The sequence below is a fragment of the Corylus avellana genome, chromosome 5 (assembly GCF_965113065.1).
Source record: "Corylus avellana chromosome 5, dhCorAvel1.hap1.2, whole genome shotgun sequence".
NCBI lineage: Eukaryota > Viridiplantae > Streptophyta > Magnoliopsida > Fagales > Betulaceae > Corylus > Corylus avellana.
In genome coordinates this window covers 18,009,361-18,032,614 of record NC_142494.1, presented here as the reverse complement: position 1 = coordinate 18,032,614, position 23,254 = coordinate 18,009,361, and the positions used below count along the sequence as shown (strand labels likewise).

At 42.6% G+C, this 23,254-nt stretch overlaps 1 protein-coding gene across 3 annotated transcripts in view; it reads right to left on the bottom strand.

Annotated features, from left to right (window-relative positions):
• Positions 1–22,787, bottom strand: part of LOC132182667 (uncharacterized) — a 39,401-nt gene extending 16,614 nt beyond the window's left edge. Inside the window, exons 1-3 of one of the 3 annotated variants that reach the window (XR_009440320.2) lie at positions 22,564–22,787; positions 17,555–17,627; positions 1,780–1,823 (exon numbers count right to left, since the gene is read on the bottom strand). Coding sequence is in view for 2 of the 3 variants with exons in the window: in XM_059595973.2 (XP_059451956.2) it covers positions 1,780–1,823; positions 17,555–17,627; positions 22,564–22,676 (230 nt within the window). In the remaining variant the exon portion in view is untranslated. The remainder of the gene's footprint in view (positions 1–1,779; positions 1,824–17,554; positions 17,628–22,563) is intronic. The other 2 variants (XM_059595973.2, XM_059595974.2) reach the window with 2 other exon arrangements.
• Between the last annotated feature and the right edge of the window lie 467 nt (positions 22,788–23,254).

Below are 23,254 nucleotides of genomic sequence, written 5' to 3'. Positions count from 1 at the left end.
TATTGAGTGGGTCATGCCGCAAAGTTTCTTTGACTTGCTTTCTTGCTGGAATCAAGTGGGGGGTAGGGATATCTCTAAAGTCATTTGGAGGATGGTTCCTTTGTGCATCACATGGTGTATTTGGCAGGAGAGGAATGCCCGAACGTTTGAGGATAAGGAGTGTTCGGTGGATGGGATGAGGAAGAATATGATCTCTATGCTACACTTGTGGGCGTTGGCTCATCACCGTAGTGTTGTCCCAACTATAGATAAGTTCTTGAATATGTGCTCTCTGTATATTCCGTAGAGATTTCTATTTTATATATTTTTGCATTAAGGTTGCGCCCCTCTACACTTTTTCAATAATATTCACATTAATTATCAAAAAAAAAAAACAAAAAAACCCATAGTTTATATATATTTTTTTTTTTCTTCCGTGTCATTTTTTGATTAATTTTTAAATAATTTTGTATCAAACAACCTTGTGCGCTTGAAAAGAAAAACATAAGGATACTCTTGGATACATAAATAATTCCTACAAGATGCCCAAGAGTAAACCAAACTTGGAAATATCATATTCTCAAGATTCCTAATCATTCCCAAACGTGGGTTAGTTTCATTCCCGAAAATTCCGATTTCCAAACATCACATTTTTGGGAATGTAGATGCTTGAGGAAATGTTTAGATTCTCCGAACCAAACACCACGTTATTGTAATTTTGTTTCCTTAGCACTTAGGTGAGAAGGGCATTCCCTGTTGACCGAATTTTAATTGTTGGGGTGTGCCCCTCTGCATTTGTATAGTTTTCCATTTAGATATAAAATTTAACTCATCCAAAAAAGAAGAAAGAATTTGACAGCTTTGAACATGGACCTATAAAAGGCCAATCTAAGCTAAATCTTACAAATATGAATCAAGATAAATCTCTTTTTAATTTGGGAAATAAATGTGTAGTCCATCTATACGTTCAAAAAGTTTAGACTAGAAAAGAGAAGAAGAAGCATAAAATTCAAGCTTATTTGAACCATGAATTATAGAAATATAAGCTAGCGTGATAAATTATCAGGACCATCCATATACCTAATCTCAACGCAATACCTATAACTCATAATTAAAATTTTCTATTCAATCCCTGAAAAATAAACCAATCATAAAAGATCCTTACTAGATTACTATTCAGGGTTAATTACCTTTTTAGTGCCTACGTTTTCATATTTTTATTTTTTCTCACCTAGGTTTTAATCCGTGTTACAGATAGTACCTGACTTATGGGTAAATACAAATTTAGTACCTTCGTCACCATTTTGTCAGCCAAACTAATGAACTGCAATGAGGGTGGTTTTAGCTACCTCCTGCAGCCGGTCTGGGGGTGGGTCGACCACCCCCAAGGCCTTTGAGGGTGGTTTCGGCCACCTCCTTTTTGGCATTGAAGGGCCTTAGGAGTGGTTCGGCCACCCCCAGACAAGCCGCAAGGGGTGGCCGAAACCACCCCATAGCAATCTATTAGTTTGGCTAACGGAATGGTGACAGAGGTACTAAATTGATATTTACCCATAAGTCGAGTACTATTTGTGATACAAATTGAAATTTTGGTAAAAAAAAAAACGTGAAAACCTAGTTACTAAAAAGGAAATTAACCCGACTATTTAACAAAAACCTCCCAGATCAAGTTTTAACTTGACGTCTCGAATCCAACATCCACCTTTTGCATTTGAGAAAAATTAAAAAAAAAAAAGCTCATATAAAGTACAATCATGGTTATTGATCAATGAAAAAAGAAATAAAGTAGAGAGAATTTACCATCTTAGTCTTTGAAACTTTAAAGGGTAATGCGACAGTAAAGCCTACAAAAACAAAAAAAGATATGTGATTATGGGAATTTGCTAGGATGGGGAAAAGGGTTAAGATAGTAACTATCAATCATACCTAGAACCTATGTCCCATAAAAAAAAATATAATAAAAACCATATAATGCAGTTTTTGCAAAAACTACACTAGCATAGTGATCTTTAAGTGCCAAAGTAGGGATACATTACTAAAATAGTGTATGCATTCTCACATTATGTCAACTATGCTCATAATAACAATTCCATGGTCAAAATAGCAACTAGATAAATGAAATCTATTCTTCTTGCAGGCGTTTACCAAATCAAGCCTGATTAATTTATTGTAGACCCACATAATCCACATTAAATTAGCTTAAGTATCCTTTTTTTTGATAAGTAATAAGAAGTTTTATTAAAAGTGTATAGGCGCCCCAAAGTACACTGGGAGTATACAACAGAATCACCTAACGAGAAGAAAAGCGAAAAAAAAAATCATCATAAGTAATCGACAATGGAAAGACATGCGCCACAGTCCAAAGAGGCTAAGATGTCTTCCAAGGTCCCCTCTGAATCCTCAAAACACCTACTATTCCTTTCTTTCCATAAACACCAAAAAAAGCAAGTGGGCACCATCTTCCAAACTGCGGCACTCCCCCTCCTCCCCGAGGACCACCAACAGGCTAGTAGATCCAAAACCCGTCTCGGCATCACCCAAGACAACCCAAAATGACCAAAAAAAGTACACCATAGGGCATAGGCAACCTCGCAATGAAGGAGGAGATGATCCACCGTCTCCTCACTCCTTTTGCACATATAGCATCTATTTGTTACAATCACTTGTCACTTCCTGAGGTTATCTAGGGTCAAAATTTTGCCCAAAGCCGCCGACCAAACAAAGAAACTTGCCCGTGGCGGCGCTTGTGTTCGCCACACACTCTTCCAAGGAAAACCCCTCCCTTCGGTGCATGCCAATGAGGTGTAAAAGAGCTTGACCTTAAAGCAGCCTCTTTTGGAAGAGTTCCACCACAACCTATCTTCACACCCTCGACTCACTCTAGTAGAATGCAACACCTGGAAAAAAGAGGCCAATACATCCACCTCTCAATCATGAGCCTCTCTAGCAAAACAAACATTCCACTGAATGGACCCACCCAGCACCTCCAAGTGATCCGCAACTGAGGCGTCCTTGGTGCATGCAATGCTGAATAAGCCTGGGAAAGCTATCTTGAGAGCCGTATTACCACACCACAAATCGTGCCAGAATCTGACCCTAGTCCCAACCCCCACCTCAAACCGAATAAACCTTTTGAAGATGTCCCAACCTTTCCAAATGTTCTTCCATAACCCCACCCCAAAAGATCCACCCGCCTCCAAAGAGCACCAACCTCCCCAAACACTACCAAACTTCGTCTGCACCACAGTCCTCCACCAAGAATCTCGCTCAACTCCATAGCGCCACAACCATTTCCCTAATAGGGCGCGATTGAACACCAAAATGTTCCTGATGCCCAGGCCTCCCTCCTTAATCGGGGTACAAATCTTCAACCACTTTACCAGATGGTACTTGAACTCATCGTTTAAACCTCCCCAAAGGAAATCCCGCTGCAGCTTCTCAATCCGCTTAGCAACGCTCACTGGAATGGGGAAGAGAGACAAAAAGTATGTAGGCAAATTGGCGAGAGTGCTCTTGATCAACGTGACTCTTCCACCCTTCGACAAATACAACATTTTTCACCCAGCCAACCGACGTTCTATCTTCTCGATAACTCCATCCCAAATATGCTTAGCCTTACACGAGGCCCCCAACGGCAATCCAAGGTACTTTACCGGCAAAGAAGCAACCCCACACCCTAGAATACCGGCTAACCTATCCACTTGCTCCACGATCCCCACTGGAATTAACTCCGACTTGGCCAAATTAACCTTCAACCCGGAGGCAGCTTCAAAGAGCAAGAATACACTCCGCAAATAACGAAGCTAGGTGGGCAATGCCTTGCAAAAAATCAAGGTATCATCCGCAAACAAAAGATGAGAGAGCGTAAAGTTGCCAACTTGGAAACCTTCTAAGAGCCCCCCATTAACTGCTGCCGAAATCATCCTACTTAAAGCTTCCATCACTAAAACAAACAGCAACGGAGACAGATGGTCCCCTTGTCTCAAACCCCTGGAACTGCTAAAGAAGCCATTAGGAGACCCAGTAATCAAAATCGAGAACCTCACCGAGGAGATGCAATGTTCTATCCAAGAGCACCAAATCCCACCAAAACCACATCTCTTAAGCATGTATAACAAGAAGTCCCAATTCACATGGTCATAAGCTTTTTCTAAATCCATTTTGCAAATAACCCCCGGCTCCCCAGATCTCAGCCGACTATCAAGGCATTCATTAGAAATCAAGATAGGATCTAGAATCTGCCTACCTTTGATAAAGGCACTTTGGGATTGAGAAATAATCTTTTCCACGACTACCTTCAATCTATTCGCTAGAACCTTTGCTATGATTTTGTAGATGCTTCCTACAAGGCTAATAGGCCGAAAGTCTTTGAGATTAACAGCGCCGGGAACCTTCAGAATAAGCGAGATGAAAGAAGAATTGAGACTTTTCTCAAACAGCCCTCCTGCATGAAACACGCTAAAAACCTTCATAACGTCCTCCCTCACAACTTCCCAACAAGCTTGGAAGAAAGCCATAGAAAACCCATCGGGGCCTGACACCTTGTTACCATTCATTTTAAACACTACCTTTCGAACCTCCTCGTCTTCGAACTCTCTCTCCAACCAACTAGCCTCCACCTCCGAAATAGAATCAAAGGCGATGCCATCCACCACAGGCCTCCATCGACTTTGCTCCGAAAAAAGTTTCTGATAGAACTCAACAATGTGCTCACTAATCTCTGAGGGGTTATTTTAATGTTAGAATATTGATTAATTCACCCCATCCTTTTAGTTTAAATTTTTTAGATAAATGGTAATTTAACTTGGTATCATAGCGAACACCCCCTCACACATCTGACCTGAACTCACATGACTTCTTTTCCACGTAAAAAGAACCCAGGTACCCCATTCTTCTTCCCATACAACTACTACTAGCCAAGAGTCAGGCAGGGAAACCACCCCCGCACCTACTCACGCTCCGTCGCTCACCTCATGCACTCCCTTCTACGAGGGAGAGAGAGGTTTGATAGACAAATGAGGTCAACTTAATAGAACCTAAATCAACCATGCTCAAAAAAGCATTGAACCACATCTCCCTAACCCAGGGGGAAAATGTATTGATTTTGGCTTCCATTGTATGTCACAACAATAGGAAATATATATATCCCAAGACCTAGAGAGCTTAAGGATTAATATTTTCTCGGTTGATCTCTCATTAACTCACGTAGAAGACTATGTGTCAAGTCCTCTAATGGGGAGCAAGACCGGGGGATGTGACAAAGTAGACCTCATGAAGATGTAAGATTTGGTTTGATGGGATTTCCTTCTCTAGGTCCTAAGAGTTGTAGGATTCCCGAAGAAGGTTATCAGATGGATCTCAAAGTGCATTTCTACTACTAGGTTCTCTATCAACATTAATGGAGAATTAAATGGTTTCTTGCCGGTAGAGAAAGCCTTAGACAAGGAGACCTTATGTCACCCTACCTTTTTGTCTTAGCTATGGCAATCTTCTTAGGTTTGATGACAAGGAGCAAATAACCCACTTGTGTTTTGCGAATGATCTCCTGATTTTTTGTAGGGTTAAGGCGGGTTCTATTTCCATTGTTGTTGATTGTATCAAGCGTTTTAAGGAGCTCTCTACGGTGCAGTTCCTAACTCAGATGAAAGCAACTCATTCACTAGTGGAGTTTCTCCCCATGTCAAGTCACAACTCCTTAACACTCCCTATTAGGTATTTTGATGTCCTTCTCATTTCCTCTAAACTCAACGCTTCAGATTGGAAAGTGTTGGTGGAGCAAATTGTGAACAAGGGTAACCAATAGGGCTCCTCCTACGTAGTTCGACTCTTGGACAAGGCCTTGAAGAGAGACTTAACCTCGAAATTGCCTTTCTTAGACGAAGACCATCGAATACAATCCATAGAACCTAAGGATATCTTGTACGAATACAACCGGTCAAAAAAGGAGGAAATCAAATCCATCTCCCAATCCTGAACCGACCTCACAAAAATGACATTCCATTCGACAACCCCATTCCTCCAAATAAAGTTATCCTTCACCCAAGCTTCTTTATGTCTGGCTATGCTGTACAAAGACGGGAAAGCATGCTTCAAAGAGGAGTCCCCACACCAAATATCATGCCAAAAACGAACTTTTGAACCCACCCCCACCTCATAATGAATACCTTTGGCAAAGAAATTCCAACCTTGCCTAATGTGCTTCCATAAGCCCACACCATGGGAACCCGAAACCTCCTTTGTGCACCAACCACCCTCCTGATCTTCATATTTAGCTGTGATAACCTTATACCATAGAGCCTCACTCTCATTAGCATATCTCCAAAGCCATTTACCCAGAAGAGCTTGATTAAAATGATGCAACTTACGAATGCCAAGCCCACCATACCGAAGGGGACGACAGACTTGATCCCAATTTACAAGATGTAGCTTATGCTCTTCTCCCATCCCTCCTCATAGGAAGTCTCTTTGTACTTTCTCAAGTCTTTTAGCTACACTTATAGGAATCGGAAACAGAGACAAAAAGTAAGTCGGAAGATTAGAGAGCGTACTCTTAATGAGAGTTAAATGGCCTCCTTTAGAGAGATACATTCTCTTCCAACCTGCCATCTGACGCTCCATTTTTTCGATCACATCATTCCACATAACCTTATCCTTATGCCCCGCCCCAAGAGGGAGACCCAAATACTTCATCGGCAAGTCGGCAACACTACACCCAAGAATATTAGCTAAAACCCCTATGTTCTCCACCTCACCAATAGCCACAATTTTAGATTTACCAAGATTCACTCTCAAACCCGACACAGCTTCAAAACATAAAAGAATGAGACGCACATACCGGATTTGCTCGATAGAATCTTTACAGAAAATCAAAGTGTCATCAGCAAATAAAGAGTGAGAGACCACTAACTCCGATAACCCCCTATTTCCCACCGAGAAACCAGTCAAAAAGCCTTGGTCAACCGACACATTCACCATCTTACTCAAGGCCTCCATAACCAGCACAAAAAGTAACGGAGAAAGGGGATCCCCTTGCCGAATTCCCCTTGAGCTATTAAAGAAGCCTTCCGGAGAACCATTCACAAGAATGGAAAATCTTACCGAAGTAATACACCACTCCATCCACGCCCTCCACCTCTCACCAAACCCACACCTACGCAGCAAATACAACACAAAGTCCCAATTCACATGATCGTAGGCCTTCTCCAAATCTAATTTGCAAAGAACACCGGGCACCCCTGATTTCATGCGACTATCCACACTTTCATTTGCAATAAGGACAGAATCTAGGATTTGGCGGCCCCCAATAAAAGCATTTTGAGAGTATGATATGATCTTACCCAACACAGTTCTCATCCTGATAGCAAGAACCTTAGAAACAATTTTGTACACCCCTCCCACCAAACTAATAGGCCGAAAATCCTTCATCTCCACCGCATCTGCCTTTTTTGGGATCAAGGAAATAAAAGTTGCATTCAAGCTCCTCACCAACTGCCGTCTACGATGGAACTCGGCAAAAACCGCCATGACATCATGTTTGACAACACCCCAGCAGGCTTGAAAAAAAGCCATGGAGAAACCATCTGGACCCGGAGCCTTATCACCATCCATGCCTTTAACCACCTCCCAAACTTCCTTTTCCTCAAAATCTCTTTCCAACCACCTATTATCCTCCTCATCTATGGACAAAAAAGGCTGGTTGTCCATTCTAGGTCGCCACGTGCTTTGTTCCGAGTATAAGCTTTGATAATAACTCACAATGTGAGCTTTTACCTCAGCTGGATCATCGGAAAGAACACCATTAATACACAACTCTTCCACACGATTGAACCTGCGGTGAGAGTTTGCCATCTTGTGAAAGAAACGAGTATTGCGGTCCCCCTCCTTGAGCCACAAAGTTCTCGATTTTTGACGCCAATGGATTTCTTCGCAAAGCAAGGTGTTCTCCAATTCTTTCACCATATCCACCTTTCGGACCTTTTCCTCCTGTGCTAACCCTCTTTCCTCTGCCAAATCATCCAACTCCTGAATACCTCCCAACAACTCCTTTTTCTTTCTCCCAATGTCCCCAAACTCCTCCTCATTCCATTTTTTCAAATCCAATTTGAGAGATTTCAGTTTTTTAGCAAGCACAAAACTAGGTAAACCCTCAAATGAATAAGTTCCCCACCAAGAACTAACCTTATCAACAAAGCCTTCAGCTTTAAGCCACATATTTTGAAATTTAAAGCTCTTATTACCTCCACAAGGGGCCCCACAATCCAATAATAAAGGGAAGTGATCGGATATCAAGCGCTGAAGTCTTCTTTGTGACACTGCAGGGTAGTGATCTTCCCAATCCGAGGAAATCAAGAAGCGGTCAACTCTAGACCAGCTCTCATTTTCTTGATTATTAGACCACGTAAATTGACCCCCCATCAAGGGCATGTCCACCAAATTGTTCTCTGATATGAAATCCGAGAAATCCATCATGCCAGTGGAATAGTAAGAAACACTGGAGCGCTCACTAGGGAACCGAACGATATTAAAATCCCCTCCAAAGCACCAAGGAACCTCCCACACATTCATCAAACCAGCCAACTCTTCCCAAAGAGCCCTTCTCTCCCCATCCTCATTCGGACCATAAACCCCCCCAAAAGCCCACTCCCAATTATCCTCCACATTTTGAAAAGAGCAAGCCAAGGAGAAATGCCCCACACACTCCTCCTTACACTCCACCACCCTCCTATCCCACATCAATAACATCCCCCCCGACAAACCATTCGACCCTTTAAACTTCCATCCTACATGTTGGCCTCCCCAAAGACTATGAACCACCTCTCGGGAAATATCCTCCATCTTCGTCTCAATCAAACATACTACATCTACTTTCCACTCTTTCAATAAACCCCTAATACGCAACCTTTTTTTGAGGGCATTCAACCCTCTCACATTCCATGCTACTATATTAAGCTTCATGATCCACCAACGTGCCCCTCTCACCATCCTTGAGCTCCTTTAATCCTGTTGGGGCTGGAACATAGGCAAAGAGGCCTCCCAAATCTGCATCGCCCTGAATCCTAGAAGCTTCAATAGAGTTGAACAACAGCTCCAACTCCCCTGTCTTCCCTTCATCTGAAATACCAATTTTAGGGCAGAATTTGAGGCAATTTTTAACTACCCAACTTGAAGGCATCAAACCTGGCCCTAACTCCTCCAACCCAACAGAATCTGAGATACTTTCCTCTTCCAAGCTATAGCTAGTCCCTAAAGGCTCCATTGCCTGCATACATTCCACTCCTTTTTTTCCCCCAAATAATTGCGGACTCGTACTGCTTGCCTCCCCCCGACAGAATTCCTGGGAACAGCTCCCCTCTACTTTCCCTTTATTCCGACAAGAGGGTATCTCCACACAGAACTGATCACTACCCACACCCGTACTTGCCCCCCCATCTCTTGTCTCCACAATACACATCGGCATGTTCTGAGTGTTTTCCCGCCATAATTGCATCTCCGGCATCCTCTGGGCTGAAACCGGCTTCGACCCCAGTCTCCCTTGCCCCTGCCCATACGTCGCGACACTTTCCCCAGCTTCTCCGGCACTCTCTGGACAGATTCCGGTCTCCAGCAAACATATCGGCGAGCTCTGGGCATTTTCCGGCCAAAACTGCGTCTCCGGCACCCTCTGGACAGGTTCCGGTCTCGACCCCAGAAGCCCTTTCCCCTGCCCATGCGTCCCAACACTTTCCCCAGCTTCTCCGGCACCCTCTGGACAGGTTCCGGTCTCCACCAAACATATCGGCGAGCTCTGGGCATTTTCCGGCGAAGCTTGCGTCTCCGGCACCCTCTGGGTTGATTCCGGCCTCAACCCCAGAAGCCCTTTCCCCTGCCCAGAAACCGCAATCGTGCCTCCCGACACATCATTCCATGTTTTCTGCCCAAAAATCCTTCTCCTATAAGTCAACAAGCCCTTTCCCTTTCCGGTAGACTGACCCTGCACCAGCGAGGTGGAGACTCTGTTGCTTGGGTTCTCACCGACCATAAACCCAACGCCATCCCGAGCCGCGGTGCCGGCAACCTTTGTAAAGATACCCCTTTCCGCTGATCCAGCCCTTCCACCCACAGGTAGAAACTTCTCGGCCAGCAACGACGAGTTCTCCAATTGAACCACGTGAGGTCTGAGCTCCAACGCTTTCTTCTCAAACTCCTCCCTGAGTGCCACCTCAGCTGAGAGACATAAATTCAGTCCCTCTCTACTGGAGCAGCCCACTCCTGATCCCAGCAGTCCTTTGGGCTTAAAAACAACTCTTTTTTTCACCTTCATCTTGCTATTGGGCTTTGAGCTCAGCCCACACTTTCCCTTTTCTTTCCAAACTGAATTTTGCTGGCCTACACCTTTCTTATCTCCCTGCCCAAGCCCACTGCCCTCCAGCTGCTTGAGTACTCTATCAAGTTTAAGCAATCCCACGTCACATTCTCGTTTCAGACAACTCAAAGTCTCCCTGACGTTGAGGAGCTCGAGATGTACAGCAGAGTAGGTCTGCCCAGCATGGTTCACCACTCCCTCCCGTCCCTTCAATTGCCCAGAGGCTGACGTTGATACCTTCTGCCCTGCCGGCAAAGAATTGCGACTCGCCGGAGCTCCTATCGGCGCTCCCATGCATCCTCCATTCTTCACGTTGTTGCTACCAAACCCAACCTGACCTGTATTAGACCTCGCCAGCAAGAGCAACTTCGTCGGACCCACCCCAGAAACACCAAAGGCCGACGTCGAACCATGGGTCTCCGACAGAACCACCCCTTTGCTGCCATAAACTTGAGCTTGCTGTTTCCTGTGGTCAGAACCATCTTTCTGCCTCCTAGTCACTCTCTTCTTCGGTTCTTGGAAAGAATCGCAGCAATCCTTGGTTGACTTCAATGGCATTTTCAGTGTTTCCGCATAACTCCTTCTTTCCTTCACCTCCTTATCTCTCTTGTCTTCCCTAAACACTCGTTTCTCACTTACACCTTGAGAGTCACAGAGGGTCGAGTTTGCCACTCGCATTTCCTCGACGAAACGATCCCACCCAAAACCACGACGTCCTTCAGGGATGATGATTGAGCCGCACCTCCTTCTTCCATCAAATTCCTCCACTGTCAGAAAACATCCATGCCTGTTTGAACATTTCTGAGCTATTATCCTAGGATACCCAGCTCTAGACTGATCCCAAAAAACTTCTGAATTGTCCACAGCCACCAGCGCCTCTCCTATTCTCACCATCCACGCTAATTCTTCCTTTTTCAAGAAAATGGACCTCTTGAACCTTTTACTCCTCTCTAAAATCCTTACCCCAGCTGCCCCCACCTTAATCAAAACCTCAAACTCCTTTGACTCCACGGACCACCTCCTCGAACCAGCCATGATACAACCTAAACTAGCACAAACCAACTCTCACGCGCCCCTCACGCGCCGACACAGGCAAGAGAGAGAAGAGAGCATTCAAAAGAGCCAAAACACTTAACCATTCTATGCACCATTGATTGTTTCTTCTATATTCTCTGTTTTAGCAATATTCTCAACACATTGATTGTTTCTTCTATATTAATCTCTTGACCTAAGCATCAACCGAAGGGAAAAAAGTTGAGCTAAATTAACCCAAGTGACCAACAATATAGCTAGTAAAATGTTATTAGCAATTTTTCGACCCTCCACAAAAGCTATTTGCTGCATCCCCACAAGTTGAGGAAGGAATGGTTTGATCTTGTTGGCTAGGATTTTGGCAATGCCTTTGTATATTGTTTTGCAACAAAAGATCGATCTAAAGTCTTTGAGGTAAGAAGGGTTTGGAACCTTAGGAATTAGAGCTATGACAATGGCATTGGTCTCTTTGAGCAAGTGACCAGATTTCAAGAAATCTTTGGTGGCGACAATTTAACATTTTTGAAATACATTTTCACAGGAGTTGTAATAATAAAAGAGAGTTTCCGTACATGGTGACATAAACGTTAGTACTAACTGAAATATAATCACATATCATCCAAAGGATCTAAAAAGGTTCCTTTTTTTTTTTATAAGTAAAAATTTATATCAAAAGCGCAGAGGGGCGCAACTCATATACACGGGAAGTATAAAAGAGAGCGCCTAAGACGGAGAGAAATGAAAGAGGAAATCAGAAAAATTAATTACTAAAGGAGCTAGCCAAGCGGCTGTCCAAGAGTAAAGAATAAAGAAGAAAAGATGAGTCAGTTTCTCTATAGTCCTAGTAGAGTTCTCAAAACATCTAGCATTTCTTTCAATCCATATACACCACATAAGACATAGAGGGATCATCTTCCAAACTACCGCACTTCGAGCACGACCTCCCAACCACCAGCAATAGAACAAGTCCCTTACTCTGCAAGGCATAACCCAATGCAACCCAAACCGACTGAAAATAGTGTGCCAAAGAGCTCTTGCGGTTTCGCAATGGAGAAGAAGATGATCTATTGACTCTCCTGACTTTTTGCACATACAACACCACTCCACCACCACAAGGTTCCTCTTCCGCAGATTATCAGGAGTCAAAATTTTGCCTAGGGCCGCGGTCCACCCAAAAAAAGCCACTCTCAAAGGCACCTTAGTGCACCAAATACTCTTCCAAGGTAACATCTCATGGCCAAAATTAGACAAGGCCTTGAAGAGCGACTTAACCTCGAACTTACCTTTCCTAGACGAGGCCCAGCAAATACGATCCACCATACCTACAGAGATCTTGCACGAGTACAACCGCTCAAAAAAAGGAGCAACCAAATCCATCTCCCAATCCTGAACATGTCGCACAAAAGTGACATTCCACTCTATAACCCCACTCCTCCAAGTTAAATTGTCCTTCACCCAAGCTTCTTTGTGTCTAGCAATGCTAAACAGAGAAGGGAAGACTTGCTTCAACGGAGTTTCCCCACACCAAGTATCATGCCAGAAACGAACTTTCAAACCCACCCCCACCTCAAACCGACAACCCTTGGCAAAGGAACTCCAACCTTAACGAATATGCTTCCATACACCCACACCATGAGGACCCGAAACCTCCTTCGTGCACCACTCGCCTTCCTGTTCTTCGTACTTGGCTTTGATAACCTTGCACCAAAAAGCCTCACTCTCGTTCGCATATCTCCAAAGCCATTTCCCCAAGAGAGCTTGATTAAACTGATGCAACTTTCGAATACCAAGACCACCGTAATGTAAGGGACAGCAAACTTGATCCCACTTTACAAGATGCAACTTAGCCTCATCTCCCATTCCTCCCCACAAGAAATCTCTTTGGACCTTTTCAAGCCTTTTAGCTACACTCATGGGAATCGGAAACAAAGACAAAAAGTAAGTCTGAAGATTAGACAACGTACTCTTGATAAGAGTTAAACGGCCTCCTTTAGAGAGGTACATCCTCTTCCAATCTGCCATTTGACGCTCCATCTTCTCAATCACATCATTCCACATAATCATGTCCTTATATGACGCCCCAAGAGGGAGACCCAAATACTTCATGGGCAAATCGGCAACACTACACCCAAGGATATTAGCTAATACCCCAATCTTCTCCACCTCTCCAATAGCCACAATTTTAGACTTTCCAAGATTAACTCTCAAACCCGACACAGCTTCAAAACATAAAAGAATGAGGCGCACATACCGGATTTGCTCGAAAGAAGCTTCACAAAAAATCAAGGTATCATCAGCAAATAAGGAGTGAGAGACCTCCAAATCCGAGACAACCCTATCACCCACCGAGAAGCCTGTCAAAAGTCCTTGGTCAACCGTAGCATTCACCATCTTACTCAACGCCTCCATAACAAGCACAAAAAGTAACGAAGAAAGGGGATCCCCTTGCCGAATTCCCCTCGAACTGCTAAAGAACCCTTCCGGAGAGCCATTCACTAGAATGGAAAATCTTACTGACGTAATACACCATTCTATCCAAGCCTTCCACCTTTCCCCAAAACCACACCTATGCAGCAAGTACAAAACAAAGTCCCAATTTACAAATCGTACGCCTTTTCTAGGTCCAACTTACAAATAACACCTGGCACCCCTTGCTTCATGCGACTATCCACACATTCGTTTGCAATAAGAACCAAATCTAGGATTTGTTGTCCCCCTATGAAAGCATTTTGAGAGTAGGAAATAACCTTGCCCAAAACAGTTCTCAACCTAAAGGCGAGAACCTTAGAAACAATTTTGTACACCCCTCCCACCAAGCTTATGGGCCGAAAATCCTTCATCTCCACCGCATCCGCCTTTTTGGGAATCAAAGAAATGAAAGTAGCATTCAAGCTGTTCACCAACTGCCGTCTGCGATGGAACTCATCAAAAACCGCCATAACATCTTGTTTAACAACACCCCAACAAGCTTAAAAAAAGCCATGGAGAAACCATCTGCACCCGGTGCCTTATCACCATCCATACCTTTTATCACCTCTCAAACCTCCTTTTCCTCAAACTCTCTTTCCAACCACCTACAATCCTCCTCATCAATAGACAAGAAAGGCTGGTTGTCCATTCTAGGCTGCCATGAACTTTGCTCCGAGTATAAATTTTGATAATACTGCACCATGTGATCTTTAACCACAACTGGATCATCGGATAAAACGCCATTAATACGAAGCACTTCCACACGATTGTACCTGCGATGAGAATTCGCCATCTTGTGAAAGAAGCGAGTATTTCGGTCCCCCTCCTTGAGCCATAAAGTTCTTGATTTCTGGCGCCAATGAATCTCTTCACACAACAAAGTGTTCTCCAAAACTTTCAACATATCTGCCTTTCTAGTCTTCTCCTCTTGATCTAACCCTCTCGACTCTGCCAATTCATCCAGCTCTTGAATGCCTCCCATCAACTCCTTTTTCCTCCCAATATCGCCAAACTCCTCCTCATTCCATTTTTTCAAATCCATTTTGAGGGATTTCAATTTATTAGCTAACACATAGCTCGGTAGACCCTCGAAAGAATAAGATCCCCACCAAGAGCTAACCTTGTAAAGAAAACCTTCGGCTTTGAGCCACATGTTCTCAAATTTGAAATACTTTTTACCTCCGCAATGAGCCCCACAATCCAAAGCAATAGGGAAATGATCGGAGAACATGCGTTGAAGTCTTTTTTGTGACATTGCAGCGAAATGATCTTCCCAATCCGAGGAGAGCAAGAACCGATCTATTCTGGACCAGGCCTCATTTTCTTGATTATTGGACCAAGTAAATTGTCCCCCCACGATCGAAAAGTCCACCAAATTATTCTCCAAGATGAAGTCCGAGAAGTCCATCATGCCCGCAGAGTAATAAGAAGCACTAGAGCGCTCACTAGGGAATCGAACAATATTAAAATCCCCACCAAAACACCAAGGAACATCCCACACATTCATCAAACCAGCCAACTCTTCCCAAAGGACCCTCCTCTCCACATCCTCATTCGGACCATAAACCCCTCCCAACGCCCACACCCAGTTGTCCTCCACATTTTGAAAAGAGCATGCCAAGGTGAACTGCCCCACACACTCCTCCTTACACTCCACCACCCTCCTATCCCACATCATTAACAACCCCCCCGACAAACCATTAGACCCTTTATACTTCCACCCCACATGTTGACCACCCCAAAGATTGTGAACCACTTCCCGGGAGATAGTCTCCATCTTGGTCTCAATCAAACAAACTATATCTGCTTTCCATTCCTTCAAAAGACCCCTAATACGCAACCTTTTTTTTAGGGCATTCAACCCTCTCACGTTCCATGCTACGATGTTAAGCTTCATGATCCACCAATTTGACCCTTCCCACGACCCCTACCTTGCATGGAGATCGTTTGGTTTCTGTCAACAAGAAGTGCACTCCCTGAAAAATCCCCCGAGTCAGAGTCAAACTGCTTCCTGGCATCTTCAATAGACTTGAACAGAGCTGCCAACTCCTCCTTCTTCCCCTCATCTGAAACACCTATTTTTGGACAAAAATTGAGACAGCTTTCTACTACCCATTTAGGAGAACACTTTACTGATTCGAGTTCCTCCAAACCGATAGTTGCTGAGATACTATCCTCCTCCCTATTTGACCCAGTCCCAATTCCAATTTCTTTCTGTCCACTATAAACTGATTGCAACAAATTCGTAGTCTCCCCCCTACATACCCCTGTCAACATCCCAGAACACCGACGAGGTGCAAAAACCACCGGAGACTGATCTGGGGCAGAGCCCATGTCCTCACCTGCACCGCCTATCTCCACAAAGCACTCCGGCGAACCCCCACCAGCATCTCCCATCTCCATACGGCTCACCGGCACACTCACAGGATACATCTTCAACCAATATCAATGTTATATAGTACAATAGTGGGAAACAAAAAGAAACCAAATATGTTGCAAATATTTCCTCGATCACAATTGACTTTGGTCATGCGTGGCAATGTATTGTGTAGGCAAAAACGCTAAAGACCACCTGCAACTTGCTTCAAATCCATCCATGCCTGTGAACCCCTTAGGGCCCGTTTGGTTTGCGGAATAGACCCCTGGAATAGAATGATTATTCCTATGAAACAGTCATTCTTTTGTTTGGTAAAAATATATTCCTACGAATAGTTATTCCGGTGAGAATCACTAATCCCTTACTCACAGGAATAGCTATTCCTGAGGGAAACAACAAGATTTTTCCAAAAAATCAAGTGGGTGGCCGACCACCCCAATGGGTGGCCAGCCACCCCAGGGCCATCAGGGGTGGCCAAGACCACCACTGGTGAGATTTCGAGGTGGCCTAGCCACCTCGATTCACATCGGGGTGGTAACGGCCCTTGGGGGTGGCCACACCACCCCTATAGGGCCATGATGAGGTCCTCTGGGGTGGCCGCACCACCCCTAGTGCATGTTGTGGGTGGCTGGCCACCCATTGTGGTGGTCAGCCACCACACATTCAACCTTTTTTTTTTTTAATTTGAGTTTTGGAAAAATTAGAAATTAAATGAGCTTTTTAATAATTTTAGTTCAATTCCAATTATGAAATATGTGTTACTACCAAACTAAAGAATTTGAATAATTATTTCATTTCAACATCTTCTATTCCCAATAATACCTATTCATTTTCCTAATGGAATACCTATTCCGCAAACCAAACAGGGCCTTAGTCTGCAAGGGGAAAGGCAGTACTATCTCAAGCAGTACTCCACATACATCGGCCCTTCATCTTTATTATAATTTCTTTCCCTTGATGACCATAACGAGAAGATATTAAGAAAACAAAAGAATACATAAGGAAGGACAAGTTGTCCTACAAGGAAAAGAGACGACCAGTATATAAAGAAAAAAAAAATAGAAGAAACAAAAAGGAAGCCCGTCATAATGTATAAATGTGCACTCTAAACTTCTCTAGCGTTGCTTATGGAATTATATAAGAGAAAAAAAAAAAACTACTTATAATGAATACATGGAGTAAATAATGCTAGTTTGATCAAAGATTAAGCATAGAGCAGTAACAAGCATGGACAGAGAAAACATAGCCACCTAAGAATTTGATTTCTTCTGAATTCAGTGTGATAGTTATAACTGCAACCTCTAGGGTTTCACTTGCATCAAGAAATTGCTAACCAAGAAGAAAAGAGGAACTACCTTATGGGTGGGTGGAAGCTTTTTATAAGATCTTTCATATCTTTTGACATCTTCTTCTGAAGCATCTGGGTAGCTGTGAGGAGTCCATGCAAGAAAAGTACTAGCATTAATACTAGGGAGAGAGATGACATGCACTATCCAAAGGTAACAACTAAAAAAAATGATAAGGAAAGATCAGTGATTAGAAAATAGTTGGAGAGCATATGCACAACAAACAAGTCAAAAGGCTGACCAGAGGAGAAAAAATGACAACCAAATACAGAATTGCAAATATAAGCTTTTTTTTTTTTCTTTGCTAACTGTCAACAATTTTTTATTTTTTATTTAAAAAAAAAAAAAAAAAAGACCAAGAGAAATTTTTTGATAAGTAACAAAATTTCTCTTGGTTCTTTTTTTTTTTTTTCTTTTGTTTACAGTTAATTTAAAAAAATAAAAATTAAAAATTAAAAAATAAAAAATAAAATAAAAAAATAAAAAAGCTTATAACCGTAAACAAGTAGCCGATTTGAATTAAGCTGATATATTATGGACTTGCAGATATAAGCTAAATGTACATGATTAGGCAACGCACCAATCCCAGGACAATGACATTAATCTAAATTATCGTTATTAGGCTGGATCCAACAGATGAACAAGCTGTTTCAGGTGCCCACCAAAGGCAAAACTTGCACTAACCCGGTCACCCACCAATGGCTGAAAACTTGAAAGGATGATGCTAACCCAATGAATAATCTTGAGGCCAGAGTCCTTAACTTACTACAGGAGGAGAACAAAACAAGGAGTAACTTTGTTCTAGGATCCAAAAGTTGTACAGAAGAGATGAGCGTCGCAAGACATGTCATCCAGTAAAGAAAAGGCATCCATTTTGCCAAGGAAAGCAGAATATTGCACTGGTTAGGAGTTTCTGCCACTAAAATGAGTCAACTAAGAAGAAGGGCACAGAGGCTAAAATCGGATGTTTCAGTGAACTACGATGAGGACTGTCCAGATTTGATACGCAACTCAGCCAGTCCTCTACAAAAAACCGTTCCTCTTGATAATAGAAACCAGGAAGTAGAGAATGGAGAGGATGCCTGCCACATTCCAAGTTTGGAATATTCAGATGTTCCAACCATTCAAGAGAGTGAGAATGGAGGACAAAGTCTGGAATCTTCAAATGCTCCAGCTAATGAAAAAAAAAAATGTAAATGGAGAAGGAACAGATGGAGAGACATCCAATGCTGCATGTTTCTATCAGAATGATGTCACATGCTCCATTAGTACTGAATCCAAAAGTGAACAAGTAGGAGTAGCAAAAGGTGAAAATGAGGAGACTGAAGGGGGAATGGCTCCAGAGGCTAAGGGAGGGAAATGTCCACTCCAATTCCTCAGGTCAAAATTCTAAAGTAGACAATCCACAGTCTGCAGCATACTCTCTAAAAGAGATGACAGCCTAGCTAGAAAATCTGACACAGCCTGGGTGTGAGAAAGGGGATGTGCTTATATAGAGCATGCTCTCTCTAAATGGTATGAAGTCTTTTGGGATATACCCAATAACAAAACCGTGCGAGCTGAGGCTCAAAGTGGACAATATCATATCACGTGGAGCGGGGTATTACATGTGGTATCAGAGACGAAGCCCAGTCTAAGATGGGGGGAACGTGCACAAGCCTATGATGGTCCCCAACGAGGATGTTAGGTCCCAAAAGGTGGTAATTGTGGCGTTCCACATTGCCTGCATGTGAGAAAGGAAATATGTTTATATAGAGCATGCTCTCTCTAACTGGTATGAGGCTTTTGAAGTAAACCCAATAACAAAATCATGTGAGCTAAGGCCCAAAGTGAACAATATCATGTCACTTGTAGCGGGGTGTTACGGCCAAGTTGACTGAAGGCGACTAGAGGAGATTCCCCTCCCAACATGAAGTCAGGTCTGTCTTGCACCATGAGTGGCCCTATAACCATGAATCCTGGTGGACCTTCCTAGGGCCAAGAGACAACCCCAAACCTGAAGATAGAGCCCACTCGAAAGCTTGAGAGGAAATCACCGCTACATGCAATCTACCACCTCCCCACCCCCCTTTCCCGTCCTTTGAGAAATGGGCATGTGGACCATAGCTACACAAGTCTTGGGCCTTTTCATGGACCTGAGACAACCCTCTCTATGAGCCAAGAATGTTTGGTACAACTAAGATCAGTGGCCTAGCAAGGAGCCCATCAACATGAAAAGGTATAAACCCTACCTTTCAGCCCAATTCAAATCACCCAATCTCTTTGTCTAGTATTCTCCAACCGACTAACACAAAAGCCTCCCTACTGGTTAGGCTTAAAAAAACAAAATGTAGAGCTTAGGTTAGATGGAGTTAGCATTCCGATAGAGATCACTGATAAAGACTAGCAATGGAAAAATGCTCTAGTGGGACACTTCCTTGATAGAGCTCTTACATTCCATCTAGTGAAACATTGGGTAGTCAATGCTTAAAAGCAAAGGCTTGAAGATATCCAGCTTCTAGACAATGGTTTTTATGCGTTCAAGATGAACAGGGAGAAAAATTGTCTTGCCATTATAGAAGCCGGTTCCTATCATATTGCCAAGAAACCCAGATTATTAGGAAGTGGCAATCAGGCATGCATCTCTCCAAGAACAGTTTTGCAAGTATAGCAGTTTGGATAAAATTCTATCATATCTTGCTATTGTTAGGACTCCGAAGTGGATAGAATACTTAGGAAGCATCATCGGGAATCACCCATACTAGGATAGGCCTATCAGCACCATGAAAGTGTCTTCTTTTGCTAGAATCTGCATAGAAATTCAATCAAACAAGGATGTGTCAAAAGCTATTTTTCTTGATCTTGGATACGAGGAACTGATTAGGTACAAGTGAAGTTGTCATGGAAATTGCCTACATGCATTTTCTGGCCCATCCGGCTTAACAGAACCCTCACAGTTGCTATCACATGGTTTATGGTCATCCATGGGTAAATGTTCTCACTTAAAAGCTTTCTCAAACAATCAACCTCAGGGTGGGTAACAATGGAGGAAAAGGAAGGTTGGACCAAGATGAGACTAAGGGCCCGTTTGGTATGCAAAATGGCTATTCCATTAGGAAAGTAAATAACTATTACTAGGAATGGAAGAAGAAGGAACAAAATAGTTATTCATATTCCTTAGTTTGGTGACAACACATATGGTCTCACTGGAATGGAAGGAAAATTATTAAAATGGAATGAAATCTGCAGGTGGCCGACTCAGCACCCATAACAAAACTCCAGGGGTGGTCACACCACCCTTGGAGCCCCTTGTGGTGGACCAAGTGTGGAATCGTTGGCAATGTTTGCACTTGAAGCATCTTTGCAAAGAAAAGAAGCGTCTCTACTTTTCTCATGACAATGCCGACCTAGTACACAAAAGCAATGTGAACACAACTTCCTTTGTCTTGGCTTTGTGATGCATACAAGAACCCAAAAGCTCCCTCTATTGCATCGGTTTTCCTGAAGCTGCATAAATACCATGGCAACTTGATCGAATCCTTGCAAGGAAAATCTCTACGAGCACAATGAACGTAGTGCTATTAGGCCCAAATTTGGCGAAAAAGAAGGTCATACATGGCCACAAAGCCAATGTGGTTGGCCTTTTGTGCCCCAAAGAGCAATCAGTAGTCAGGAACTGTGCCACTGAGAGCAATTAGTGTTTGAGCCCTTGCAATCTTGTAAAGCTCTTCAAGGGCACTCATGGTTTTTGCAGCAAGAATCCAACCAACAGTTCTCAAGATTGCCAGCTAGATGTCTCAAAGAACCATTTTAAGGCATTACGTCATGGTTTCTCGCTCTATTAACAAAACTGACACCACTAAACCAAACATGATGAACCCATCATTATCAAACATTAGCATCAACAGAAACATCATAAAATGATCAAAGAGCTTAAAAGCACATAAAATGCTAGCACTAAAAAATTAACTTGTTCACGAAAACACATAAACCACTTGAAAAGAAATTAAAATACATAAACCACTTAAAAGTACATAAAAGACCATAGTCTACGAAGTAAGAGGTACATAGGTTACACCGTTAGAAGAGTTAACCAGTAGCGGAGGGTTATTAGGATTTATGGATGGGTCAGTAACTCCCTAAGTGAAGGGTTGAAGAGTTGAAATCTTGAAGGAAATTGGAACAAATACTGCCAGAGTCTTATGGTAGCTGATGTATTTAGGTGTTTCCACAATTAGAGATGATGGTTAGGGTAGAAGAGATGAAGGCTATTAAGATAAGAGTTTAGTGAAGGAAAACTAAAGGAAACAGGTCAGTTTGTGATTAAACAAAAAGTAATAGAACACAGCATAAATATGTTGGATAATCGTGGCTTTATCTATACACAAAACTCAAATTTTCATTCATAAGCTCTAAATTTTGTTCAAGCAGAATGCAGTATATCCCCATTCCGGACTTTTACGCTACTATACAAAAAGCGCCCAGGACTCTCTTAGAAACTACAAGAAAGCTCTACTACCTTAAATTCTAAGCAGATTCACATAAAACAGGCTCACAACTCTTAAACCAATGGCGAAAAATTATTTAAAAAAAAAAAAAAAAAAAAAAAAAACACTAAACCCAAAACTGTCGGAAACAATCTTCAACACCACATACGACTGAAAATGTCCAATTGGGCCATCAAAACATAAACTCCCAACACTAAATCAATTCCAAGTACTAAGTAACATTAAAGATGCTATAACTCGCAGTTCAATTCCAAAAAAATAAAAATAAAATAAAAGAGCAGCTACTTTTACTAGACTTCCCAATCACCAATCCGACTCAAATTGACTCAACTACCAGAATCAACTTGATCTTAGCCTTAAAAGTTCCAAGAGCACAAGGAGAGCATATAATCGGCTGACGACGTCGTTCCATATAACTTGAGTATTAACTCAGAATTCAATTTAAACCAAAAAAAAAATCTAAAAATTAAAAATACAAATGACACAATCGAAGAAGAAGAAGAAGAGAATATGTGAGAGAAATAGGCGTACTTGAGGTAGGCGCTAACGATGCGCCTAAGGGATTTGACCTCCAGGACTTCTTCAAGCTTCCTTTGACGACGTCGCTCCTCATCCTCCTCCTCCCCTACTCGCGGCGTAGACATTTCTCACTCAGATTCTCGTTCGACTTGTTTTGTTTTACGTTTCGCGGCTCTGCAGTGGAGAGTAGAGCCTTGTCGGAACTCGGAATTGCCTATAAACCCCGAACAGAAGGAAAACCGGACTAAGGTTTTGGGCTGCTCACTCAATCGGGGCTTTCCGGTTCGGCATATGTGGATACTTTGGGCCACATCGAATCCTAATTCATATATTTATTCGACCCAACCGGATATCAACCACCGACCCAATATACCGGGCTAAGGCTTTGGGCTGGTCGCTATTATAATCGGAGCTTTCGGGCTTGGCTGGGGCATGTGGGTAATTTGGGTCACACCCCGAATCAAGTCATAAAAAAGTATAGTATTCCTAGTAGATTGACTACATACGAGTGGGTTGATTTAAATATTAATTTTTATTGCTATATCATTATAATTATAAGGCGGAAGAATACTACACAAAATAAAAATTAAAAAAAAATGACTTTTTAAATAGCTAAAATAATTCTTAGAGTTTGTTTGGGATTGCATTTAAAAAATAAAGTTTTTAAGTCAAAAAGAGTTTTTTGGCAAAAACCTCATTTTTA